The sequence below is a fragment of the Oryzias latipes genome, chromosome 13, assembly GCF_002234675.1.
Source record: "Oryzias latipes chromosome 13, ASM223467v1".
Lineage (NCBI taxonomy): Eukaryota > Metazoa > Chordata > Actinopteri > Beloniformes > Adrianichthyidae > Oryzias > Oryzias latipes.
In genome coordinates, this window is record NC_019871.2 from 12,149,254 (window position 1) to 12,173,556 (window position 24,303).

General features: G+C 40.4%; 1 protein-coding gene across 14 annotated transcripts; it reads right to left on the bottom strand.

Annotated features, from left to right (window-relative positions):
* Positions 1-5,286: 5,286 nt before the first annotated feature.
* picalm (phosphatidylinositol binding clathrin assembly protein) lies at positions 5,287-23,926 on the bottom strand. 14 transcript variants are annotated; one of them, XM_011482450.3, is made up of 25 exons: positions 23,732-23,925; positions 23,352-23,508; positions 19,133-19,275; positions 18,965-19,040; positions 18,755-18,857; positions 17,629-17,722; positions 17,420-17,531; positions 17,226-17,332; positions 17,104-17,145; positions 14,800-14,811; positions 14,166-14,251; positions 13,934-14,057; positions 13,703-13,836; positions 13,332-13,432; positions 12,989-13,141; positions 12,571-12,654; positions 10,959-11,051; positions 10,707-10,817; positions 10,081-10,197; positions 9,950-9,980; positions 9,776-9,875; positions 9,016-9,075; positions 8,218-8,322; positions 7,774-7,879; positions 5,287-6,803 (listed from the first exon to the last, which is right to left on the bottom strand). In XM_011482450.3, exons 2-24 carry the CDS (start codon positions 23,479-23,481, stop codon positions 7,787-7,789), a joined length of 2,211 nt encoding a protein of 736 aa, XP_011480752.1. In that variant the 5' UTR covers positions 23,482-23,508; positions 23,732-23,925; the 3' UTR covers positions 5,287-6,803; positions 7,774-7,786. The 14 variants fall into 14 exon arrangements, with proteins under 14 accessions (XP_011480752.1, XP_011480753.1, XP_011480751.1 ...); XM_011482451.3 differs by having other exon boundaries at positions 13,703-13,830; positions 23,352-23,926; XM_011482449.3 differs by having other exon boundaries at positions 23,352-23,925.
* Between the last annotated feature and the right edge of the window lie 377 nt (positions 23,927-24,303).

The window sequence follows — 24,303 nt, forward strand, 5'->3', positions numbered from 1 at the left end:
GCAATAAAAAGAGCTTTTGCAATTATTTAAAATGACTAAAAACACAGAAAATAACCCTAAACAAACACGTTACAAAAATTATACAATACAATTTTTTTTTTAAATGTACGTAAAAATACAGAATTAGGAGTGACTGACTCATAGCCATTCAGAGGGGATCAATCGTCAAAGGCTCCCCCTTCCTGACTAGAGGTCCAAAGCACCCTGGCAACCATGCTTTTATCGGGGGGGGGGGGGGGGGGGGGGGGGTTCTGAACATCTGTCGAAAAAAGGGCAAAAAAGAACCAAAAAATAAGATTTTATTTCCCAGAAATGTAGAAAACCGCGTGACAACTTTTAAACAGAAGCAGCTTTGCCGGCGTTCTTGGTTTTGTATTTGCTTTAACTGGTTGATGGTTATCTCTGGATTAGGGAAAAAGAGATGCCGCACGTCTTAACTGTTTAAAAACACGGAGTACTTTGCTACATCTCTATTTATGTTGAAAATGATGCATTTTGGATTTTGTAGTTGATTTTTTTTTCATACCAATCTGACAGAACCATTGTTTGCCTTTGAAAATTTACATTTCAGTATCTTTGAAAAACATTTAGAGATATTAGTAGCTCACAGAAAAATACAACATTGATCATAAACAAAAAAAAAGAAGCTCAAATCTCTGAAATGTGAAAAAATGACTTGGTGGGATATATTTAGTGTGTTTTTGATTAAATTACTTCAGTCAGGAAACAATTCCTCTTGTTTGAGCACAAAAAATATCCTGCACATTAAAAATGGTAACCCTATTGCAGGAATAAACACCAATCAACATTCAGCACAAACATTTCATTAGGAATTTATTTACATCACTGGTTTTTGAAAGTCGGGACAAAATATGCTCCACATAGAAAAGTCTAATTCATATTACAAATAAATAGAATAAAAATGATTGTCAAAAATAGATGCCAGAGGTCAGAGGAGAATGATCAGACTGGTTCCAGCTGATAGAAAGGCAACAGTAACTCAAATAACCACTCGGTACAACCAAGGTCTGCAGAAGAGCATCTCTGAATGCACAACACGTCCAACCTTGAGGCTGATGGGCTACAGCAGCAGAAGACCCCACTGGGTGTCGCTCCTGTCCGCTAAGAACAGAAAACTGAGGCTACAATTCACACTGGCTCACCAAAATTGGACAATAGAAGATTGTAAAAACGTTGTCTGGTCTGATGAGTTTCCATTTATGCTGCAACATTCGGATGGCAGAGTCAGAATTTGGCATCAAAAACATGAAAGCATGAATCCATCCTGTATCAACAGTTCAAGCTGGTGGTTGTATAGTGTAATGGTGTGGGGGATATTTTCTTGGCAGACTTTGGGGCCCTTAGTAACAATTGAGCATGGTCACAACTCCACAGCCTACCTGACAGCTGTGATTTCTTTAAGACTGCAAGGGAAGCTCGGCTTCCCCTATAATGTCACAAAATTAATGGTCAAATATGTACTATTGTATTAACATTTAATTGACTAAAAATGCATTAGAAAACGTTCACCTCAAAGACGAGTTCGTTCAGAATCAGTTACATATAGCAGGTCGGCTGACTCGATTTCCTTCTCATACATTCCCGCAGCGTCATAGTGCATTTCCCTATTGAAGCCCAGCATCCATTGACTTCAATGGGGTTGCTTTGAACAGCTTCGAAACTAGACGGTCATTGGATAAATGCTGCGATTATGCCCCGCCCACGGCGTCTCTGGGGGTGAATGGGGAGTGGGCTGGCCCGGACTCTGAGCCTCTGCTCGATGATTGGAGGATCTGTCGAAAGACTGCATCTCCTTTTGACTGACAGCGATTCTGTACTATAAGGAATCACTGAAGCTATTCGCGCTCAGTCCCATCGTGGATTTCTCAAGTTCAGTCAAAATAAAAACTGCTGCAACCTATTTCTTTGATATTTGCTTGGCGAAATTGCATGATTTTCATCATACATTTCGAACAATTATACACCACATTCCTTGTTTCAGTTTTACAGAGTTTAATATATTTTTTTAGATCGTTCATTCATTTGTTCCTTCATTCATTCATATAACATTAGTAGGCTAGGCTAGCGTCGTGAGTGAAACTGCGCACAATTTTGAGTTTGTTTTCATGTTGTACACATATGAACAATTCTTCTCTGAGACTGATGTGGTCTTTGATGTTGTCCAGCAGAGGGCGATGGATGTTCTTTACTGCAAGAACAGAATTGAATCTTTTCTTGCATTTGTAAAAGAGAAGAGGTCAGAGGGGGGTTTCCAAACCATTGATGCCAAAACAGCAGATCTCACATCAGACCCATGAGATGAGGCCATGAGAAAGAGCCGTCTGACCCAATTGCAGGATCCCCAAGTGCGATACAGAAATCTGTACATGGCCATCCTTGATAACATCTTGTGCAGATTCCTTGACGTTTTTCAAATTTGGAAACCATGCTCTTCTTAGTATTAGTCAATCCAGGGAAAGTTGATGACATGAGACAGGTATTTCCAGAGGAGGCCTTCCAAAGTGTCCTGAAAAGTTATGGCCATCACTTTGATTCAGGAAGATTGAGGTCAGAACTTCAAGTCCTGTATTTAGATCAGGACTTGCAGGGTAACAGGGGAAAGCTGTGTGATTACTTGGTGTTCCTTAAAGACATGGAGTTGGACAGTGCAATGCCTCAGCTTTACAAACTGTTCTCATTAGTGGCAACAATTGGAGCTACATCTGCAGGTGTAGAAAGGAGCTTCTCCTGTTTAAAGCGACTCAAGTCCTAGACCCGAAACACAATGGGCCAAGGCCATTTAAGCAGCCTAGCTCTGCTGGCCTTTGAGAGGACACTGGTCAAGTCACTTGAAAAGACTCCTAGTTGGTACGACAGGGTCACAGACCATTTTCTTGAAAAGGAACGTAGGGCAGGATTTACTTTTAAATAGACAATTTTATGATGTAGGCCGAAAATGAGCGCCCCCTCTCTGACAGACCAGTAGCCGCCACTGCTACCGTAGTATTGTTGCTGACCATGTCCATCCCTTTATGACCACTGTGGTTCCATCTTCTGATGACTACTTCCAGTAGGATAACGCGCCATGTCATAAATCTGGAATCATCCCTGACTGGTTTTGTCAAGCAGAAGCCTGATGAGATGAAGCATCAAAGTGGGGCAAGTGCAGGGGCGCTCTCTGGTGGACAAATAGTCTTTCTCCTCTGAGGGTGAAATACTAGCAAGACCAGCAACACCCTCCTCCATAACTGCATGACATGGGCTCTCCCTTTTCACAGTTACAGGATGTCCCGGATGAGCCCCCAAGTTATGTTACCTCAACAAACCTATAAGTCTAAGGCCAGACAGGACCGTAACACTGACACTAATAAAATAAAAATCACTGAAATGGTATAGGACTGCTCAAGTGAAAGTGTTTCATCCCTTCCTCTGGAGCAATGGAATATTCCATCAACAGTTAGCAAGCATGGAGAGACTCTTTAAAGAGATATTAAGAAAAAAAAGGAATCAAGTAAACATTTGTATTCTTGAGATAGATGCTGTCCAAAAGTGGACCAGTAAAGAAGTTATTTAATGGTCGTTTTTATTCTGTAAGGAATCTTTTCTTTTCAATAATTAATACAACCGATGCAGAGGGCATGATGTTGTTTACCGGGGGCCCCCCCAAACTGTTTAGCGAACACAAAGGCAGAGAATATCCTGAATTAAACTTAGGTAGAGTCACATTTGATTTCAAAGTGGTGTTGACTCAGTGGTTTGGCAGTGATACTGACCTCTGGTCTCTACCTGCATCGCACTCACATTCTCTCCACTTTCTTTCATTTGGTGTGAAAGTCCTGCTTCTTTACATGGTGTTTAAACAAGGCCCCTAAATGCTCGTGTGTGTGTGTGTGTGTGTGTGTGTGTGTGTGTGTGTGTGTGTGTGTGTGTGTGTGTGTGTGTGTGTGTGTGTGTGTATATATATATATATATAAAAAATTTGTGTTAAATCAGTAGCCTAAGAGTCTTTGGTTTACTTTTCCTTTTTTAAAGGTTAAATATCTGTTTGCTGCTTAAACTCAAAATTCTTTTCTATGGAGTTGAAGTATTCAGGAGATGAGCTGGGTCTGAGGTAGTCTGTTGGTGTATCGTTTATATACACCCAGATATGTCCAAAGTCTGGCCCGTGGGTTGAATGCAGGCTCCAGACATAAAATCGACAATATGCATCTCCTGGCACTTTTTATGACCTGTACGTACGATTTCTTGATTGTTATTGGCTATATTCCTTTAAAAGCCGTCGTAAACCTCACCTTCAGAGCCTCAAGGGCCAAATGAGAAGAACAGATTTGTTCATTTCTGTGATCAAAACCACAATGGTTTGTACTTCTGAATAAGAAAACTGAGGGTTAAAGAAAATGCTGGCCAAATAGTTGATCCTTACATTTTCACTTTACCAAATTTAGCCCTTTTTGCAAAACATTTGGACACCCCTGGTCTACATGATCAACTGTTGTCGCTTAGCAACTACAAAATGCCATCTAAGAAGCAACCGGACATCCCAGGAGGAGCTGAGGAGACTGAGGTTCTTCGGAGTATGAAGGAATCCTTGAGGCTTTTTTATGATGCCGTTGTTGCATTTACCCTCTTCTACGCAGGGAGCTGCTGGGGGGTGTGCACTGACAGGAACAAGAAGAGGATCTACCAACCGGCGTTGAGCTCCAGTTCTGTTCTGGGAATCCACCAAGAATCTGTCACTGCGGTGAAGGAGAGGAGGATGTTCCAGAAAATGGAATCTATCATGGAGAATCCTCTTCATCATCATCATTCTCTGCATAAGACCATGGGTGCCCCGAGGTCCGTCAGTCACCTCGCTGCAGGAAGGAGCGCTTTCACATCTTTCTTCCTGTCTGCGATTAGACTCTCAAACATAACAGACATGGGACACCAATTATTGCTATCAAGTGTATTTTAAATGTTATTTTTCTCCTCTTGCGTTTCAGATAGTAAATCCCCAAAATCCCAAAACTTCTGTTGAGAAATAAACAGCTATTACTCAGTCAATTTATTTGTTAGCATAGAAATGTTGACTCAGATCGACTTGGACCAATCACCGCTTACTGTCGTGGTCTGGTTCCAACATGGCGACGTCCTTATCACGATTGGTTTGACTTCATTTGGTTGGAACTGGAAGTAAATCATTTTCCAGTACTCTTATGCAGTCAGTGATATAGAAAAAGAAACTGAAACCAGCCTGATTCTGGAGTAAAAACTCCACAAGTGTGAACACAAAACAAACTCCAGCTCTGATCTTTGTGGAAGCTGCTCTTTATTTGTAAAAGAAAGAAAGAGTTCAGTCATCATCTGCTACACGTTCTAATTACATAAAGAAAACGTCTGCGGACAACAACGCAGAGAATATCCTGAATCAAACTTAGGTAGAGTCAAATTTGATTGAATTGCTTTCATATTTCATACATCTTTCACTTATGCATTCAAAGAACAGTCAGTGTTTATGTACACGTCGCACCGATCAACAGTGCTGCTCCTCCCCACCCCACGTCTATGGAGCCTTTTATTTTTTTTATTTTTTTACAATTAACTTACACCAAATTTGCCCCCCCCCCACCCTCCTTCCACTCTCCAACTGGTGTGACAATTATCCAACCAGCAGGCCTCCTTCTGCTCTAACACCCCTCTCTCACTGAAGAACTGCAGTGCAGAAAGATGTGTGCAACATGAAGACAACTCTCACATTCAGAGTAAAGGCAGCCTTTGATTACAGTCAGTGAGTCAGCGGCATGCCAAGCTTAAAGCAAATGGAGCCCACCACCCAGTGCCACACTTCAGATTAGTGGGTGAAGTGTTCTGCGACTAGTAAGGAGACCGATCCGGAGCAAAAAGAAAACCCTAGGCACAGAATCCACTATATACTGTTAACTGACTCATACTCACAGCCCTGCACTGTAAGTACAATGAGATTGTGATGAAATCGTTCACCTAGTAAAAAAAAAAAAAAATAGAAAGGAAAAAAAAGACCCTCTTTTCTTAACACAAAACTTTGGAGAATATTTAGTGCTCTATCATTCCGCTTAACAGGTGTAATTTATATAATATCTATTTTAAACTCTACCTTTCAATGATAGTCAGAGATCCTTGTTAATGTCGAAGCACTCCCACGTGTTCAATGTACGGTAGATTCTTTTTTTTCATATATTTTTGTTGTTTAAATCCCCAATCTTCAACCGGTAATCATAAATAAATACAAACGACACACAAGGAATGTCTACTGTAAACACGGTAAAAAAGACAAAAACTAAACGGGTGTAAACGTCATTAGCATCACTACCTAGTGACAGTTAAATAACTGCGGGGCGTGGACGACGGATGATTCGATAAGGAAAGGGGCGGGACTGCTCTTCTTTTGTTCCCTCCCCAAACACCAAAGCCTTTACAATCCAACCCCAGCGACTCCTCCATACCCATTTCATCTGTGCAGACGTCATTGTGGAACACATAGCGGTCCTCTTCACGGTGGGGGGGTTGGACAGCAGCATCACTCGATGTCTTGGGCGAGTTAGTTCAGAATTATAGGTCTGAGCTGCGGTCAAATGGCGTTTGGACATAGTTGCCATGGTTTTTGACTGCTGTTGCCCCACTGGGTTCTTGTCTGGATTGTGTGTGTGTGTATGTGGAGGGGGAGGTGTGTATGTGGGTGTGTGTGTGTGTTACTCTGAAGAGTTAGACTGCAACGAGGACAAGGTTTTGCTGCTAAGTGCTTCATCTTCTGAGAGACCACTTCCTTCAAATTACATGAACTGCATCTGGAAGACAGGAAGCGGGCAGGGGGGGGATGGGGGGGTCAGTCAGATCACAGACAAAAGGCGGGTGGGGCGGCTGTGGCCTCCATGCAACACTTCACCCCGGCAGCAGAGAAAAGGAGTACAAACAGCCTTTGAGGCACATGTCAGGAGCAACGATCAGAAAGACGTTTATGAATCTGTCTGCATGTTAGAGGCATCAGCTCGCATGTTCAGCTGCATTATTGGTGTGAGGGAGGACACAAAACATGAGGCATCTCTGGTTCCAAAGCTGTTTTGAAACCTAATCAAAATACTACTTTACTGAAAACGTTTTAACTAAGAAACGAGTCAATTATAACCTTTTTGCATTTTTTTTGGTCTGCTCCTGGTTTAAGATTTGAATAAAGAAAAGGTAAGAAATGCAATTTTGAGTTTTCATATGTCAAAAGAACATGTTAACACCAAAAACATCATTTTCATCAGAGTGGGTCTTTGGAGGTCGCAGAAGCCTGAACTACACCAATAAGTTTGAGACTTTGTTCATATATGATCTTATTAAAGTAAAACATTTACATTTATACCAACAAGATTTTCTTGCATTAGTTTTATTTATTTTCTGCTGAGACTTTTGATTCTTTTTGTGCACTTTTTTTGTTGAATTAAACATTACTAGTTCTTTATTAGTTTTCTTTTCTCATGCTGTGAATTTATATATTGTTCCACAATCAGTTTGTTCTTCATGATTGACCAAGAATCCAGAGAGTCTCATGCCCTCAGAAGCCGTTTTATCTCCTTGTTTTTTGACAAATGTAAAAGAAGGAGGGGGGGGGGCAATCAAGCAGAAATGCAATGCAAGATTTTAGGGAAAAACAGGTTTGAGCGACACAAGATGGAAGTGGATAAACACAGAACCGCGGTGAGTCCGGCTCATTGTGTCAAAACAAGCAAGGCGTGCATGCAGGAGCATCCGCAAGCAAAGAGCATGATGTACCTAAAGAGATGCTCTACAAGAAATCCTTCAGAGAGAGGTGTGCAAACGGGTCCTGTCCAGGGGCTCGGAGAGGACTCTGGCTGGAAGGACTAGAGGCTGCAGAGGGCTAATACAGGGAGTGGGAGGACCAGAGGAGAAGTCAGAGTCAGTACAGAGACTGAAGGAGGGATGAGATTAGTTTGGAGGAGCTGTGATGAATGACAGACGGGTTTACTGGAACAGGGAGTTCAAACGGGAGATGATCAACAGTTTTTTTTGTCTCCTTCAGCTCATGAAGGACTCATAGTTAAAACTGTCATCATCTTCTACGACTCTCACACCAACATTAAAGCTTACACACCAAAGTATGGCACACGTCACAGTACAATAGATACACCAGTTTACTCAAGCTGAGAAGTGTTTAGACACAGTCAGTGCAGCACCTGACTGCAGTCGCACACCCACCTGAGCGCTGGACACAGAGCCAAAGGGGTTGGGTGGCCTCATGACGGGCTGGGTGTACATCATAGTGGGAGGATTCATCATCCCCATCGTGCTCATTTGTGGAGGCTGCGTGTGAAAAAACAGACGGCAGACATTATCCAAGTGTTTGTAAAAACAATCAAAGGTTTTCAAGATGAAATCCTCATTACAGAAGAACATAGAAGCATCATTAGGAAAGCACCACACAGGATAAATAACAGTAGCACAGCGAGTATTTATTCTTCAGACCAGATACTTTGGGCAGGGAGGGGTTGACTTGGGGCGATTTATGTGATTTAAAAAAATAAAAAAGGCTCATGTGCTTGTCATTTCCCCCTAACAACCACTAGAGGGCACTGTGGGTGGGTGTGCCTCAGCGGAGGAATTGAAAAGCAACAATGATAAAATTAAGTTAGTTGAATTTAGTTGTTGTATGTTCTTTATGCTATGGTTTTCTCAATAATGGTTCATATTTTGCTCTAATATACTAGATACTCATTCAATTCCTCCTAAGAGTCATGAAGCAAAATACGGTTACTGTAGTGAAGCTGCATTCATCCAGTCCATCTTAATCTGATACATTGTGAATTGCTTTTATAAGACAAATTGTCACTTTTTGGTCTCGTACTTTGTTAAATTTATCCCAAAAGTGTGACTTGTACTTCAGTGCAACTTATTTATGTTTTTTTTAAATACTTATTATGCATTTTTGGCTGCTACGACTTCTACTCTGAAGCGACAGTCTGTAAAATACAGTACTCTCTAAATGACCCTACTTACCATGCTGTATCCCATCATGCCTGTGGGTGTGGTGGCAGGGAATGCCATGATTGATGGAGCCTGAAGAGAAACAAAAGATAGGGAATTGTAGCAAATGAATAGCATTGAACTATGACGGGTATCGTCAACTCTTTGTTTCTTAAAAGTCTGGTATTTGGTTGGTTTCAGTTTTCTGCCTTCAAGGCAACAGCAACGGATCTTTTCTAGGAGTTACACTTTAACGTTCAGAATTATTTAAGGTGCAAAAATGTGACAGGAGAAAGACAGAACCTTATGCATCACTGTATGCATAAGCACTAAATCAGATGTACTTTAAACAATTGATTTAGAGGTTTAATTGTTTTCATGTTCATATGCTGTAGGACAATCTACTACTTTGACTTCTCATGTTTATTTCTTATGACCTTTGATAATAATCAGTACATTTTCCAGCAAAAGTAAAACTTCTTTCACGCTTGGACTAAAACTGAATGATCAGATTTTTTAAGTGTCAGAATAAAAAAAAAACACTCATCTATGAGACACTCAAACATCCAGTTACAGCTACGTTTGAACAGTTCAATATTAAAAATGTTAATTAAACTTAAGTATAAAAAACAAGCTTTTGTTGTCATGGAAAAAAAGGTAACACTTAGGGATACAAATGCACCAGAAAAATGCACCAAAAGTCTGTCGTCGTGACTTCCCATCAGCCCCGTAAGGATGTAAAATGTAGAGGATACGCCAGAAGCAGATCTAAAAACAAAAATGTGTGCATCACCATGGAGACAGGGTTCCAGGTCGTGGTCGGTGCCGCTTTGGGCTGCCAGTTGGTGCCGCCGGTCATCCTCTTCTCCCCTGGCTGGCTCCAGTGGATGTCACTGTGGATTAACACAGCTCATCTTAGCGTCCCCAAAGGCCCTGAAAGCAGCTGGAACACCCAGCAGACACTTACTTCTTCATTGTGCCGTTTCCGATGCCCAAGTCTAAGGAGAAACAAGCAGAGAACACACGTCAGTCTGGGAACACCCGGTCATCTGCGTGAGTTTAATGAGTGCGGCTGCACATTGAGAAGTCCACACTCACTGCCAACAAGGTTTGCCAGGGAAGAGTCAAGGTCGTCAGACACCAGCTTCTCAGGCAGCTGATTGGACGCCAGGTTGGAGCCAGCAAGAGTCGGTTTCAGGATGCCTCCAGTAATATCTGGCAATGCAAACAGGACTGACTCAAAAACAATTATGAGAACTTAAAAAGCATTACACTGCTCATCTGTAATGTCACCAAAAAAAGTGGATATTTTATTTCTCACTTAATCTACGCATCACGTTATTTATTAAAAAACCATAAATAAAGCAATAATTATAAACATTCAGAGATGTTATTTGTATCAGTGAAGCTCAGTCTTTGTTATAATTATACAAACGATTCATTTGCCAAAGATGAGAAAAATTCATAAATAAAAAAATAAAAAAGAAAGTTAATAAAAGCCAGAGATTATTCTAGTTTTATTCACAGAATAACAAGTTATTAAAGTAATGCTTGAACTCCATAAAATCTGATTTGCAGCCAATTTGTGAAAAAACATTTTTCTTGAGTGACTTGGGTGCAGCAGATCAAAGATTTTATAAGGTAACTTGATAACACCCTCCAGACTCAAAGACAACCTTACTGCCAGGATACCGGATCTCCAAATCCATAAATGAAATCCGTACCATCCGAGTTGAGGCTACTGCTCCCGCTGGCCTTATTTCCAAAAACGGACTCAAAGTCCACCTGGAGTGCACCTGCCGGCTGCTGCGGAGGGGCCTGTGGCGCCGAGTATCCTTCACAGAGACGAAGAGGGGAGAGAATGAGCAGCGTTTCCAAGTTTAACAATCCCAGCAAACATGAATAGGGAAGCAGCAGAGTGCTGCAGCAGCAGATCGGCAGCACCGCCTCTCTGCTGGAGACTCTTGGTACTCTACCTCTGAATAGACCTGCTACAGTAGAGGGCTCAGTAGGAAAGGGGTTCTGATGAGGGAGGTGCTGGGCAACTGACACTGGACCACAGAAGGAGTCTGACAAGCCAAAAGGTAGCAGGAAGACAGAGAGGAAGAAAGAAAGACAAACAAAAAAGCAAAACAAAAAAAAGTGTTTCAAGGCCAAAGCAGAGAGGCAGGTGAGACAACAGCAATACAGGCAGGAAGAAGTCTACTAAAATTCTTTGACAAAAGATGAAAGATCTTTTTGCTTTATATATGCAATTCAATCCAATATGGGGGAAATTAAACGATGCATAACAATGATGTAAAAAGTCAGATGGATTAAAAGTGCAGAGTGACACTTTTAGGGAAATGCTTGTCAGTTTGACCAGATCAACACTTCTTTATCTGAATGCTGACGGGGAGATTGGAAATCAGTAAAAAGTGCAGAAAAACAACAACAACAACAAACCAGATAAAAATGGGAAGCATAACAATAAAAATACAAAACAAACTCATTCCTGGCATTTTAATGAAAACATCCATGCTAAGGTTTATGATACTTTTCTTAAAATACTAAAGAAAGAAATGTTCCGCCTTCTAGTTAAAGTGTGCTCATACTTTTAATTTGTTCCCTCACTACAGCGCAGTTCACCTGTCGCGGTCACACAGATTTTTTTTCAGCACACATCTGCATGCAATTTTTCTTTTTTTTAAACATTGCACTGTGTTGTGTGTCTCGATTAGCTGTTGATCTTGTCAATCAATCTCTTCCGTGCCGTGTCTCTCCTTTGTGGAGACGCTGAACATGCAACGTTTCAAAGTTTCGTCACCATCAGGTCTTTTTTTGCCCCCCATTCTATAACACTGGACTTATTTTACTAGGATGGTTTGAACTTTGAGAGTTTAAACAAAACAAAGGTATGAAAATGTTCATGTCGGTCTGAGAAAAGTGTGTAAAGTGTGTAGTTAGTGGCCTTAACAACATCTGTAATCCTACTTTGAGACTTTCATATCCATATCCCCCGCGATAAACAAGGAACACTTGAAATCAAAAGTGGAATCCTTTTGATTTCACAGATTTTGCTACAAATTTCACTATAAGAAAGAATAATTTTCATGTACCGGTACTTTATGCAGAAACGATCTGCAGTCATTCATTCAATAAATATTGGTTCAATAGTTAGAAATTCCTCCTTATTCCTGAGTTTAAAGGCGTCCGTAGAGTTGAGTTTCAGGATGTTTCCACAAATACTAAAATAAAACATCTCTGTCTAAAGTTGTACTTTGATGTTTCCAGCTTCCATTCCTTAAACAGCAATAATCTTAACTATAGCTGTAAATTATGCAATCAAACCCATTCATTAACATTTTATTGCGATGTAAAGCGACCCGCTGATGAGGATAAAAGTATTTCATATAGCTTTTGCACAAAAATAAAACTGATGGATGGAACGGTGTTGATCTTTCAAACTTGCACAAACTCAACCATTTCCCAAGATATCAAAATCCAACTTTAATACTTGTTTATGATGGGTATCAGAATAATGGCTCTGGGAGGGGATTTGCGTACGTTTACTGGGAAACAGACTGAGGTGGCGAGCCATTGGAGTACCTGAGATGGAGTGTTCTATCCGCACAGTGCGTTTGTAATTGGTTGAAACTGATGAGTTTGTGTCAATAAAGGGATTGTAACGATCTGGAGAATCAAAAATAGTGTAAGAACAGGTAAAGCTCTACAGCATCTCCGCACTACAATGCAACAGCAAACTATTTGCTAAAAATCAAATAAGAGGATCAGCAGCAGCTGCACAGTGTTTACAGCTTCTACAGCAGAACACAGAGGAACCTGACAGACACAAAAGAGGCTTCAAGAAGAGTATCTGCTGTAAAAACGTTAGCAAGAGGTCATTTAGACATTCACGCACACAATGAACATTTAATAACCAGCAGCGCATGCAGGCTACTCATGCATGTGCGTAGGTACAGATACATGAACAAGTGAAAGAAGGAGAAACAAAATGAGTCGTTACCACCAAACATTTCATGAGCAGATGTCCTAGAGGAAAAGCTAACACCGTCTGAAGACACGACAGGTAAGTGAGTGGCATCGACAACGAGTTTTGAGAGGAAAGGGTTAAGGTTTGGCATGGAATCATCTCCGGCTTCGGCAGATGTGAAAGGATCTATGCAGGCAGAGGAAGAGAAAGAGAGACAGCAAGAAACAAACAAAAAGGAAAAAAAAATAAAAGACAGAAGAGAGTGGAGAGGAAGAGGTGAACGTCAGAGTCGGACAACATTCAGAGGACAGCATGCAAAAGTCCGGTCACCAAAGTCCAGAGGCTGATTTACGAGCCGAGAGGTGCCAACGTTTACCTGCCCATGCTGTAGCTGCTGGAAGCCCTGTGGCGCCCGAGTGCATGGAGGGCTGGAAGGTGGACTGCAGGTCAAAGAGGTCGTTCTCCATCTTCACTGCGCTGAAGATCAAACAAGAAAACAATTTTCATTTCTAAGCACCTGCCTTTATTTGAGGTCCAAGCCAAACTCCTAAAGCAACGTTTACACCGCCCTCGGCAGCGCACATCCAAGCAACCACCTTCAATGAAAAGTCCAAGTAAACACGCGTAAATGCGTTTACGGGCTTCCACATTCTAGACGCTTGCAACGCTGTGATCATTTTCAGGCTCCATGTACAAAACGCCCGGCCTTTAAAACGTGCATTAAATGTTAAACCACACAGGATTTACCCGTTGGAGCAGCTGGGTGTGGAGAAGAGGTCGATGGCAGGAGCTGTGCTGATGGTGCCTCCAGTGGTGGAGATTGGGGATGTGTCTGTGGTGGAAAAAGATGGCCTCTTGGAGAGCTCTTTGAGTCTCTGCTCCTTGATCAGGTTTAAAAAACAAAAACGAAAACAAAATCTCACAACAGCATTAAACAGAAAAACTTCATTACAAGTTCAGAAAGACTTATTTTCTGACCTTGAGTGCTTTGAGTCGAGCCTGTTCCTCTTCGAGAGCTGCCTGCTTCTCCCGCTCATCCACTTTAGTGAAAGACATCCCTGTGCTGGCCAGTGATGACACAGCATTTGACAGAGTGCTGGCCCTGCAAAAAAACAAAAAAAAAACAAAACCATAGATTCACACCACAATAGTGAGTATTGTTGACCCAAAAGGCCAACAAGAAGATCCTAGAGGAGAGGACTCGTCCTACCTGCTGGCTGCAGTGGAGTCTTTGACTTTTTTGCCTTCTAGAGAGGCCAAATGTTGCTCCAGAGCTTCAAGAAGGCTGCTGGGTGCCTATTGCAACACAGAAGAACCCCCATCAATAACTCCTACAGGGGAAGAGAGTGTGTTTGTATGGAAGTCATGGCGGACAGTGGTGGGCAACCAAAACAAGAGCAGGAAACACTGCACTCCACTGATTGTGTCAAAACCACAACGTCAGATGGTTTCTGTTCATCATTTAGACATTTTTAAAGCAAATATGGGGAACCAGTCACCCACCACTGACTGATGACTGCATTCCAGCCAAGGAAACTACTCTGGATGAGCGCAATATCTGTGTGGGATGACGTACTGCACCACAGCACCTTCAACAACCTGGCTGTTGTTGAATTGGCTGTTTCTAAGCACAACGGGGCAGCCATTTTTCCCCCTCCGACACACAAAATGAGCTACAATTTGAAATCATGGCCCAAGTGAACAGGAAATTACCACTGCAAGTGTTTTGTCCTTCAACTGTTTTTCACCACGATGTGGGGGACAGAGTCAGAGCAGAGGCATGCAAAAAGACAACACCGAGACAAGTCACAGCCAGAGAAGAAGAGTGAAAGAACAGTACTTACACAAACTGTGAACTAAAGTGGGAAGATAAGGGGAAAATACAGAATATAAAGGTGGTGACAGTCAGAGGAAAAATGCATGATCTTTGGAGTATATTAATAAAAAAAAACCAAAGGTCCTTACAGGTTAGCACAATATTATGTGCAGTGTATTTTCAAGTATTGTTTAACTTTCATTGGGCAGATTTACTTAGTCAGCTGCTATTACAGAGTGGACTTGGCACCTTTATTTACTGAAGAAGGAGAGAGGTGAGAAGAGCAGGAGAGTCAGAGGAGGAAGAAACAGAAGAATCATCTCTGGGAAAACATGCACTAAAGAAAGAGATCATGCAAAGTCATTTTCCAAAAAAATAAATTAAAAAAAAAGAAATAGTTCTGGGCATTAAGAGGCTGTTCAGACCTAATTGACTAAAACAAGATGACCCAAGTTAGGTCTGGTCAAATGACAGAAAGAATATGCAGATTTATATGGAGCCCGTCTGATGACATGGTAAAGAAAATTAATACATTTTAGCCACAACATTTTTAAATTGTGCAAGCAAAATATTAATCTGTGGTCAATATTTAGGTAATTTTTGATATAAAATATTTCCTTCCTATAATTATTATTATTCCTATTATTATTTCCTAAAAAAATTAAATTGACCAAAATGAAGCAGATGGTTTTGCTCGTTACCATGGTGACCAACTTGAAACTGCTGTCAGTGTTTGGATGCATCGAAGACTAAAGAGCGACACTCAAATGATTTTACAGATGAAAGAATTACTGACACGATGATAATTCTTCATATGTTGCAACAATTCAAAGAAAAAACATTATTTTTTGTAAACATGTTTCACTTAATTTATCACAAAAAAATTAAATAAAAACTTGCCAAGTTTCCCGCTTAAGCAAGATGTTCATAATCCAAGACCAAAAAACAATTATTTTAAACCAATTTGTTTTTTGAAATTATTTTCCTTAAAACACTTAGTTTAAATTCATTTTCTTTTTTTGCTTGTTAAAAACAGAAACACCACAAAGTACCCAGTCCACAATACTAATAATATCACCCCCGGACGTTTGGGTAAACAAAACAAGCGCACCTTTGGCTGTAAAGAAACCTGGTTTCAAATTTCCTGTTAAATAACAGATTCCTGCAATACCAGGCTTTTCAGAATGCATTTGTTGCTCATTCCCAGCTTAAAATAAAACTCTATCATACTGTCTGTATATCAAGTCCATATGATTAATTACGTAGTTGCCCATTTTGTTTCCACTTTTAACTATTTCATGGCAACAATTTATTTTTTGTATCATGTCAGACAGGCTCTGTAGATTTAACAGTATTTTCTTCTTCGAAAAAAAAAAAAATTCAATCCTTTAAAGACATATTTCCTGTAACAGAAGTTAAAATATTACCTCATCTTTTCTGCTTACTCTCAAATGTTATGCATCATACACCTTATAAAACCCTTTAATAATTTTTTTTAATTCTCTGCAAACTATTTAGTTAATAAATACCATCTGAAGTCATTATGATTACTTATTAACTAGCAGTTTTCTGACATGCTATCGTAATCTTTATTTTAAGGAAGCGTTACAAAGGTCTCTGTCCAACTCTTCTGCAGCCTTTTAGCAACTGTTTCCTAACGTGTCGATCAAAGTTAATCTATTTGCTTTGAAGACAAATATTGACAAGCAAGTCGCAAAGCTGGCAGCAAAAATGTGAAGCAAACCTGCAGCTCACCTGACTCCTGACAGAGGCGTCAGGTGAGCTGCATGACAATTTGAACCATTTTCTAGAAAAAAAAAAATGAATTCACACAAAAAGGATGGGTTGTATTTGTATAAAAATCCACAACAACACAGTTACCTGCTCTAGAGTTTAGGGATATGACGTTGAAAGAAATGACATCCGTGGATATTATCATCAGATTCTGAAAGATTGCTTTTGTATGATATAGAGACGTAGGAAAAAGCCCTTGGGCAGCAGGTCTATGGACTGTATGGAGTCCCTTCAGGTCAGTGGTTAGTCCTTCATCCATTCAGATCACCTCTAAACACGACCTCAGCCAAAGCATTTCAATGTGTTTTACAAAGCGCTCACAGTCGAGCAGGAGGGAAGTCAGGATACAGTCTGAACAGCTTCTACGTTTGTCAAAGATTTGAAGCGTTTTAAGTTTAAAGAAACAAAAACAAAAAAACTTTAAAAGTGAGGGGTGGGGGCTCATACCTGGAAATAAAATAAATAAAAACGCAAAGCATTGTCCCCCTCCTCTCAAGAGGGGAAATCTTCATGAAGATATTGAAGAATGAGGTCTTACCTGTGAAAGGTCTGGAATGTCACCTCGATCAATTCCCACCTGCTGTTAAACACAAGACCCGAAACGTATGACCTGACTGACAGGAAACCCTTTTTTATTTCCAGAAAGGAGAAGTAACTTACCTCTGCTACTTTTAGAAACTCAGATATCCGGGTCATTCGGGTAAGAAACTTCTTGTAAATGTCCAAACCTTCTTTACACTGAGTCTTCTTCATGTCAAAATATTTCTCTGTTTAAAAGGACGAAACATGAAAGTTGTTACTACAATATACCGAGAAAAACACAAAATGACTAAGTGGTCTTCCAAAGGTCTCACCGAGCAGGTTGATAATCCCTTCATTATAAGCAGCAAAAAGCCTGATGGAGTCTTTGAAGAGGAGCATGAAAGCGGCATTGATGACCCCGTTAGTCAGCTCATTGGCATTGACCTGAAAGGAAAGCCAGAAGCATTTGTCAGTGTATAGCAGTGAAGATGCAGCCTCTGCACAACCAAGACAAGAACCAACAAAAACTACAGGGCCTCACATTAAAATCGAGAAGAGCATCCATCTGGTTCTGGATAATAGGAATAGTCTTGAGCAGCTTCTCTGTGTTCATGGTCCTCATTACACCGTCCACACTGGGTGAAGCCACGAAGGAGGAGAAGGTTAGGGAATGGGGGAGGCAATGATTAAAACCATTGACACTTTCAAGTAGACAACTGGGAAATGAATCATTTTTATCCAACGAGTAGACCTTGAGATTTATTTTGAAAAATATACCAGATTCAACCAATTTTGAATAAATCCAGGAGAACTTATAACAGCATAGGTTTTTGGAGTTTGTACATTTTTGTGTCGGGTTTCTAAATTATCTCGTCGACACTTAATCTTCAGACTCTATTGCCATTTTTGGAAGGTGTTTGTCACAAAAGGTTAAACCTCCTCTGTCTCGCCAGATGACCAGGCCTGATGGAGCCAGGAACTGACCTACATGACATCATCTGTCATGGTTCACACTCAAAGCGCAACAGTACTGTTCTTGAGAGCAGGGAATGCCACCGCGGCGCAGCTCCAAGAATGAAAACGGAAGTCACAGCTACCAAAATAATCTGTGCGTTCAGGTCAAACTAAACAGATTGTTTGCTTATTTTTGATATTGAATAGCAAATCAGGTCTCCAAATAAGTTCAATAAATAACCCCAAATTTCTATGTTTTTGCCATATCACCCAGATTTATTTAAGGCATGAACTTACAACAATGTTGGACAAATTACATATTCATGAATGAAATATTAAACATCATTGACTTCTCCCTTCTGCGCTTTAGGTTCTGTCCCTCCCATTGATGCATAGATCTGTAACCATAGCAACTGCAGAATTGGCAGTAATGGATTAAAGTTCTGGGTCAAATGTCAGCGAGTTCAGCTCAAGTGTTCTGGCTGACTCCAGGTAATGGAAAGAAAACCCCATATCTAACCGGGCCCAGGTTCTAGCAGAACTCCAAGATAAATACATTTACATTTTGACAATTTGGGAAGGGGGTCACTACTGAAATTTTAAAAAATCCAAACGTTAAGATTTTTTAAATGTCTTTCCAATTTTATCTGAAAAAACTGATTTGATGTAATTGGTAAACTAATGACGCCAATAACGAATGCCTTCAAACTTACCCACGCTTAACTTTTGTGAAGTCAAAGGCAACCTGTCTGTATGACACAGCTTTCTCGTTTAGGTAACGACTATATCTCCTGATAAACGTGGACATGTCATAACCTGCAATGTCAAACAGAAGCCGTAAATAACAATTATACAGAAATATTTTCTGGTGTTTCTTTTTTGTTCTTTTTAAATGGTCCAAACTTTCAAAGTCAATTATTTACCTTGTAACCCGCTTTTGTCCAAAAAATTACTGAGGTTGAAGAGTGTATTCCTTGAAGCCAAGTATTGGACGAAGCGCTGAACAGAGAAGAACAAAGGGAGGGGTCAGAAAATAACCAGGATACGGCTCCACAAACTTTGTGTAGGTCATATTTGGAGACGCAGCTCACCTCGTTGCCATAGACCATGAGGTGGTGTGTAGTGATAAGGGACTTGAACACTACAACCCAGCTGGTGTTGGTGGTCCTCTCAAACAGCGAGTCAGCCAGTTGGGGAATATTCACGTTCATCTCATTGGTGCAATGGATCAAATCTAAACAAAAAAGTAATCATACAATGCCTTTAAGAACAGCCAACTCGTTTACCAAATTGTATATTGGCGCATCAGTTTTAAAAGCATTTTAGACAAAAGCTGCAACAGAAAATAGGACTTCAGACAAAAAGGTTAAAACACAATTTAATTAGGTTGATTTAAATTATTCAAATCATAAAAAAAAGACAAAAATGTGAAATGTGCTGTTCTTTTTCTCCTTGGATGATTTGTTTTCCCCCCAAAATATCTTCCTTAAACTTTAGTTCAGACCAAGTACAACCGAGGGAGAGTAAAGCAATGGAATGAGTGGAGCTGATTGAAGGCTGCAGTGAAATTGGCACATACTAATCGGAACTGCATATTTCTACAAATGCTTGAATTATTGCTCAAGCACACACTTCCCCCGTGAAGACACTCTTCAGAGTCTCCTCCTCTACCTGATAGCCAGCTGAATGAAGGACCCAATGGCCCATAAAGAGCTGTTGCTCTGTATTGAAAAGGGTCAAACAAGCCACAAGTAAAGTAAAAAAAAACTCTTAAAGAACAAGTTTTTCTCTGTTAGGGGCCAAAGACAGATTTATTCAGTGTTATAAAAGCAAAAATGTTTTTACAGAATTACAAACAAATAAATTGTTTTAAAATGTGTTATGTAAAGGTTATAGTTCATAAGTATTTGTTTTTAAAAACAAACAACAAATCTTAATTTACTGAATGATGCCATATTTTACCTACACAAAGCTGTAAAAAAATGGATAGATCAAAAAACAAACACTGACTTAGAGACGTTTTCAGGAAATAGGAAATGAAATTGCAAAATAAAACTGATTTGGGATTATGGGAACTTTTTTGGTTCTTTTTTTACATCCCCTTCTTAAAAATACTACAGTGCTCCAGCCCACTGATCTCCTTTCACAGCCATTACACACCTGAAGTTGCAGCTATTCAGGCGACAAAGCAGCATCCACAATCAGCATGAAGATGCTAACCTCCCATCTGCCCCTCTACTCATTCAGCACCCTGCACAAAGCTAGCTGGGATCAGCCGGGGCATGCCAGGCCTGATGGCTCCGTCCTTCATAGGCATGATCAATCTGACGGGGTACAGTAAGTGGGCCTCCCTTGCTGTCCTATATTTGACTTTTTCAAAAGGCGGGGGAATTTATGTAGGACAGAATAATCTTCCACAGAAGCAGTAGCACTTAGCACGGGTGGCTGAGTTGCCCGGAGAAGAGAATCGAGACCAGAAGGAGGGCATGAACAATATGTGGAAGAAGGAGCGCTCTGTTGTAGTAACCAGTCTTCAGATGGTAGGATATTAGACTGACACTCCACAATTATTGTAAATAAACTTATTAAGATTTTTTTATTCCACTTTGTGGAAGGTGTTTGAAGGGGTGATTGGAATATTTTGATAAAAACAAATGCATCAGCTGTCCTCAGAGGCAATATGGCAGCTATTGCTGGTACTTTATTTTACTAAAAACAGGAAAAAAAATTGTGATTATATCCAAGGTCAATGTTGGCAAACTTGACAAAAAAAAAAACGCATATTTTCCAATCGTGGAAAATATTCAACAATATCGCTTTGTATGTGCCGGTCTTTACACAACCTAGTCTTTTCATCGCAAAAATTACCCATAAAAAAGTTGAAGAAGAGTTTTGTAACGTTACAACTGAAGACAAAAATCCTGGCAACCCATTTCATCTGCACCCAGGATGTTTGACTGTAAAGAGTCATTGCAGGTGCCTTTTTTTTTTTTAAAGTCAGGTGAATTTGGCAAACGGTCCACTATAAGAACTCTTCTTTATCACCCATGTATTTGCAATGTTTGCAGAGTTTGCATTTTCTCTGTAGAAATCTCAGCAACATTCAGTATTTTTCTACTGAGATATTAATGCTAATATTGTTAAATAAATGCTTGTAGTACAGAAGTGTAAATTCCTCTGTCACCGGCAAATGCACAACCCAAGACTGTTACAAAACACCACACAGAGTGATCCAAACAGCATGTGATGACACAGGTTTCATTATTACGACAGTCTATCCTTTCCTAATTTACTTGTGATATGTATAAAAAGGTCAAACATACAAAACTCTACTTTTTGTTTTTTAAATCACAAATAAGACTGATAGTTTGCAAATGTATACACTGACAAGCTGGAGGTCTTTTTTTCCCCTTTGGAAATCACTATATAATTATTGTGAGAACTGACAAGTCAATTTATGTATCTCATATTTCCATAATTAATGTAATTCCATTTTTTGAGTGTTGGGTTTTCTAACTGGGAAAGCGGCAGTTGACGCACATTCAACAGATGAAGTGAGGTTAAATAGTTATGAAATACCTTCAAGTTTTACAATTTAACCACCAAAACAGAGGTCAAACTAAAGAGGAAAAATTGCCACACTTGAGTTGAACTGAAAGACCGTACAGGGGAATAATAAAAAAAAAAAATAAAAAAAAAACTTTGCTCATCCACTTGAACTCTGATAAGATAGGAACCAGTTTAGACCAAACTCATTTGACATTTAGGAATTCTGTATCTTTGTTAAAACAAAGCATCTTTGCGTAAGTCAACCTTGATCAAGTCAGTTTTAGGAACTGGTCACTGTAGAAGGTATTTATAGTCTTACAAAGGGTGCGGTCCTCCTAGTTCTGGCCATTAATTAACCAGAAATGCAAATCAAAAGTCCAAACCCTCAACTAAGGGACAATGGGAGGCATGGCTGCAGCATTATGCAACAAAAATAACAATCTCTGTAGGTGAAGCCATCTGATCCACTTCCTGTGAAGGACAAGTTAGGAGCTTGGAGCCAATTTGTTACTATTTTAGCTTAAAAATAATAAATAAATAAGTAAATAATCCTGTCCTGAGACCCCCCCCACACACACACACACACTACAAAAAAACATCTTTTGAATGCCTGCTGCACAGCTTTTCTTTAACTCTTGATTTACAGAGATAAAATAGGCAAATTGACTTGTGAATGGAGCTTTATACCCATTTCTTTGCCGTTAAAGTCCTTGTAACTATCTAAAAGAATGTCTAAATCCTTTTTAAAAAGAGAGATTATGAAATAAATAAAAATCCCTCCTGAGCAGAGAAAATATATTTTCTATAGTGAAAAACTGAAACAACAAAAATAAAATGCAAGCAAAGTTCTGCATAACTTGTGTGTTCAAGTCACACTGGACTCTGGCTTGAGCACATCTTTCACTCCTGTCAGCACACTAAAGTGACCTCATCAGCACACCTGTGGAACCTGTGACTTTAACAAGCGGGCCAACATGCGCAGCGACGTCTCCATTTACGGCCAGAACAAGTGGCTCCAATCACGTACCACTGGTGACGTGTCTGCACCGTGACAGATCACGCCAAAGTTTATATTATTACTTAACTTTTAATATCATACACGGACCCGCCTTATAAAATAAATGTATATGTTGTAACTAATGGAACATTAAGTGAGAGTTCGTAGCTCTGTCTGACGGGGATTTGGGCTTACGTCAACTAGGGACGCGTATTATCTGGAGTCTGTCCGTATCGTGACCTGTGTAAAAGAGAGAAGAGCCCCCCTCCTGCAGACAATCCTCCTCCCTGTGTCATCTCAGTGTGTCTGATAATAACTTGTAGCCATTTACACAATTAAAAAAAGGGAACGGAGTATTTGAGTCGTCCGAAAATAGTGAAGCCTGGCTACACCAACATCGTTTACAGTTTTTACGTCAAATACATCTGCTTTATGGCAATATTGGCTAAACATTTAAGCTAGCAGATAATTTGATACAAGCAGGGCAAAAAAAACCAAACAAAGCTACATTTGACGAGTGAAACAAAAAAGCACACAACAATACACGCACTAATACAGTAGCGAGGTGTTCAAAACTGGCTTAATAATCAACAGCGCTATGTCAACAAGGCCCGTCCTGAGGGGAAAAATGTAATCTCGAGAGAAGCAGCTAGCATGTAGCCACTACGGAGGCTTTGAGGCCTGCCAGCTCCGCCATAGCTCTGCGCTGTCGGTGGTTCAGCTTATACGACGTTAATGTGTGTGTGTTGTTTAATCATACTCACAATCCAAGTGTTTCTTTTTCGGCCCCATAATTTCGTGCGTGGTTGCCTTGCAAACTGTTTTCGACACAGCGGATCCCGTTACACTGTGCTGGGCGGCAGTTATCCGGTCCGTAATACTCTGTCCCGACATCTTTGCTCTTCTCAACGAAACAAAAGACTTTAAAAAGAAAAAAGAAAATGTCAGGCTCGACGGGGTTTGTCTTCTGATGCGAGTCTTTTTAAAGAATGAAACAAAACCCCCCCACTCCTCCGGACGCCCAGTTTACCCAGTTAGGCGGAAATAAAAAAAAAAATCATCAAAACTAGGCTATAGCAGACGCGGACCAGAGGAGGGCGGAATAAATGGAGGCGGAATGAGACAACAGCTTAAAAAATACTACCTATTATGCCAATTGATACTTCGCCGCTCGAGCCCTTCCTAATTTACTCGAATTTTGAGAGTTCTGTGACAACGAGATCCGTCATCTGACTCATCCGCCCCGGCTTTGGGTCTCGCTCTCATCCCGATGTGGCACATCGGATCCCTGCCTCCGCCGCGCCGCCAGTCGTTGCCGCTCCTCCTCTTCCTCCGCCTCCTCGCGCCGCTGTATCTCGGCTTTAAAGCCCCGTGAAAGAAAAAGAGCCGCGATGAGGTGAAATGGCGGGTCTGCTCTGCTTTTCTTCTGTCCACAAGGGGAAAGGGGGCTACTCCTTCAAGCAGACTTAGATTCTGGACTGTGAGGTTCACCCTCGGTCTGTTATTGCTCAGGTTTGAACCAGAAGCAGAAGAAGGAAAAAGACAAGAACTAATGTTCAATCATAGGCCTGTCAGAAACTAGTGCGCGATAGAATCAAGTCTGCAGCAGAAGTGATGGAATAAGACAAACATATTTTATAAATCTATTCATCTTTAGACTATTCATTAATTTAAAAATGTAATATATATATATATATATATATTACATATATATAT

Excerpts from the sequence above, each read along its gene's own strand:
- picalm (XM_011482450.3), bottom strand. The coding sequence starts at position 23,481 with ATGTCGGGACAGAGTATTACGGACCGGATAACTGCCGCCCAGCACAGT. Across the intron at positions 10,818-10,958 it reads TGTAGCAGGTCTATTCAGAG|GATACTCGGCGCCACAGGCC; the intron begins GTAGAGTACCAA and ends GTCTCTGTGAAG. Across the intron at positions 7,880-8,217 it reads GCTCTGTGTCCAGCGCTCAG|CCCTCTGCAGCCTCTAGTCC; the intron begins GTGGGTGTGCGA and ends TCCCTGTATTAG.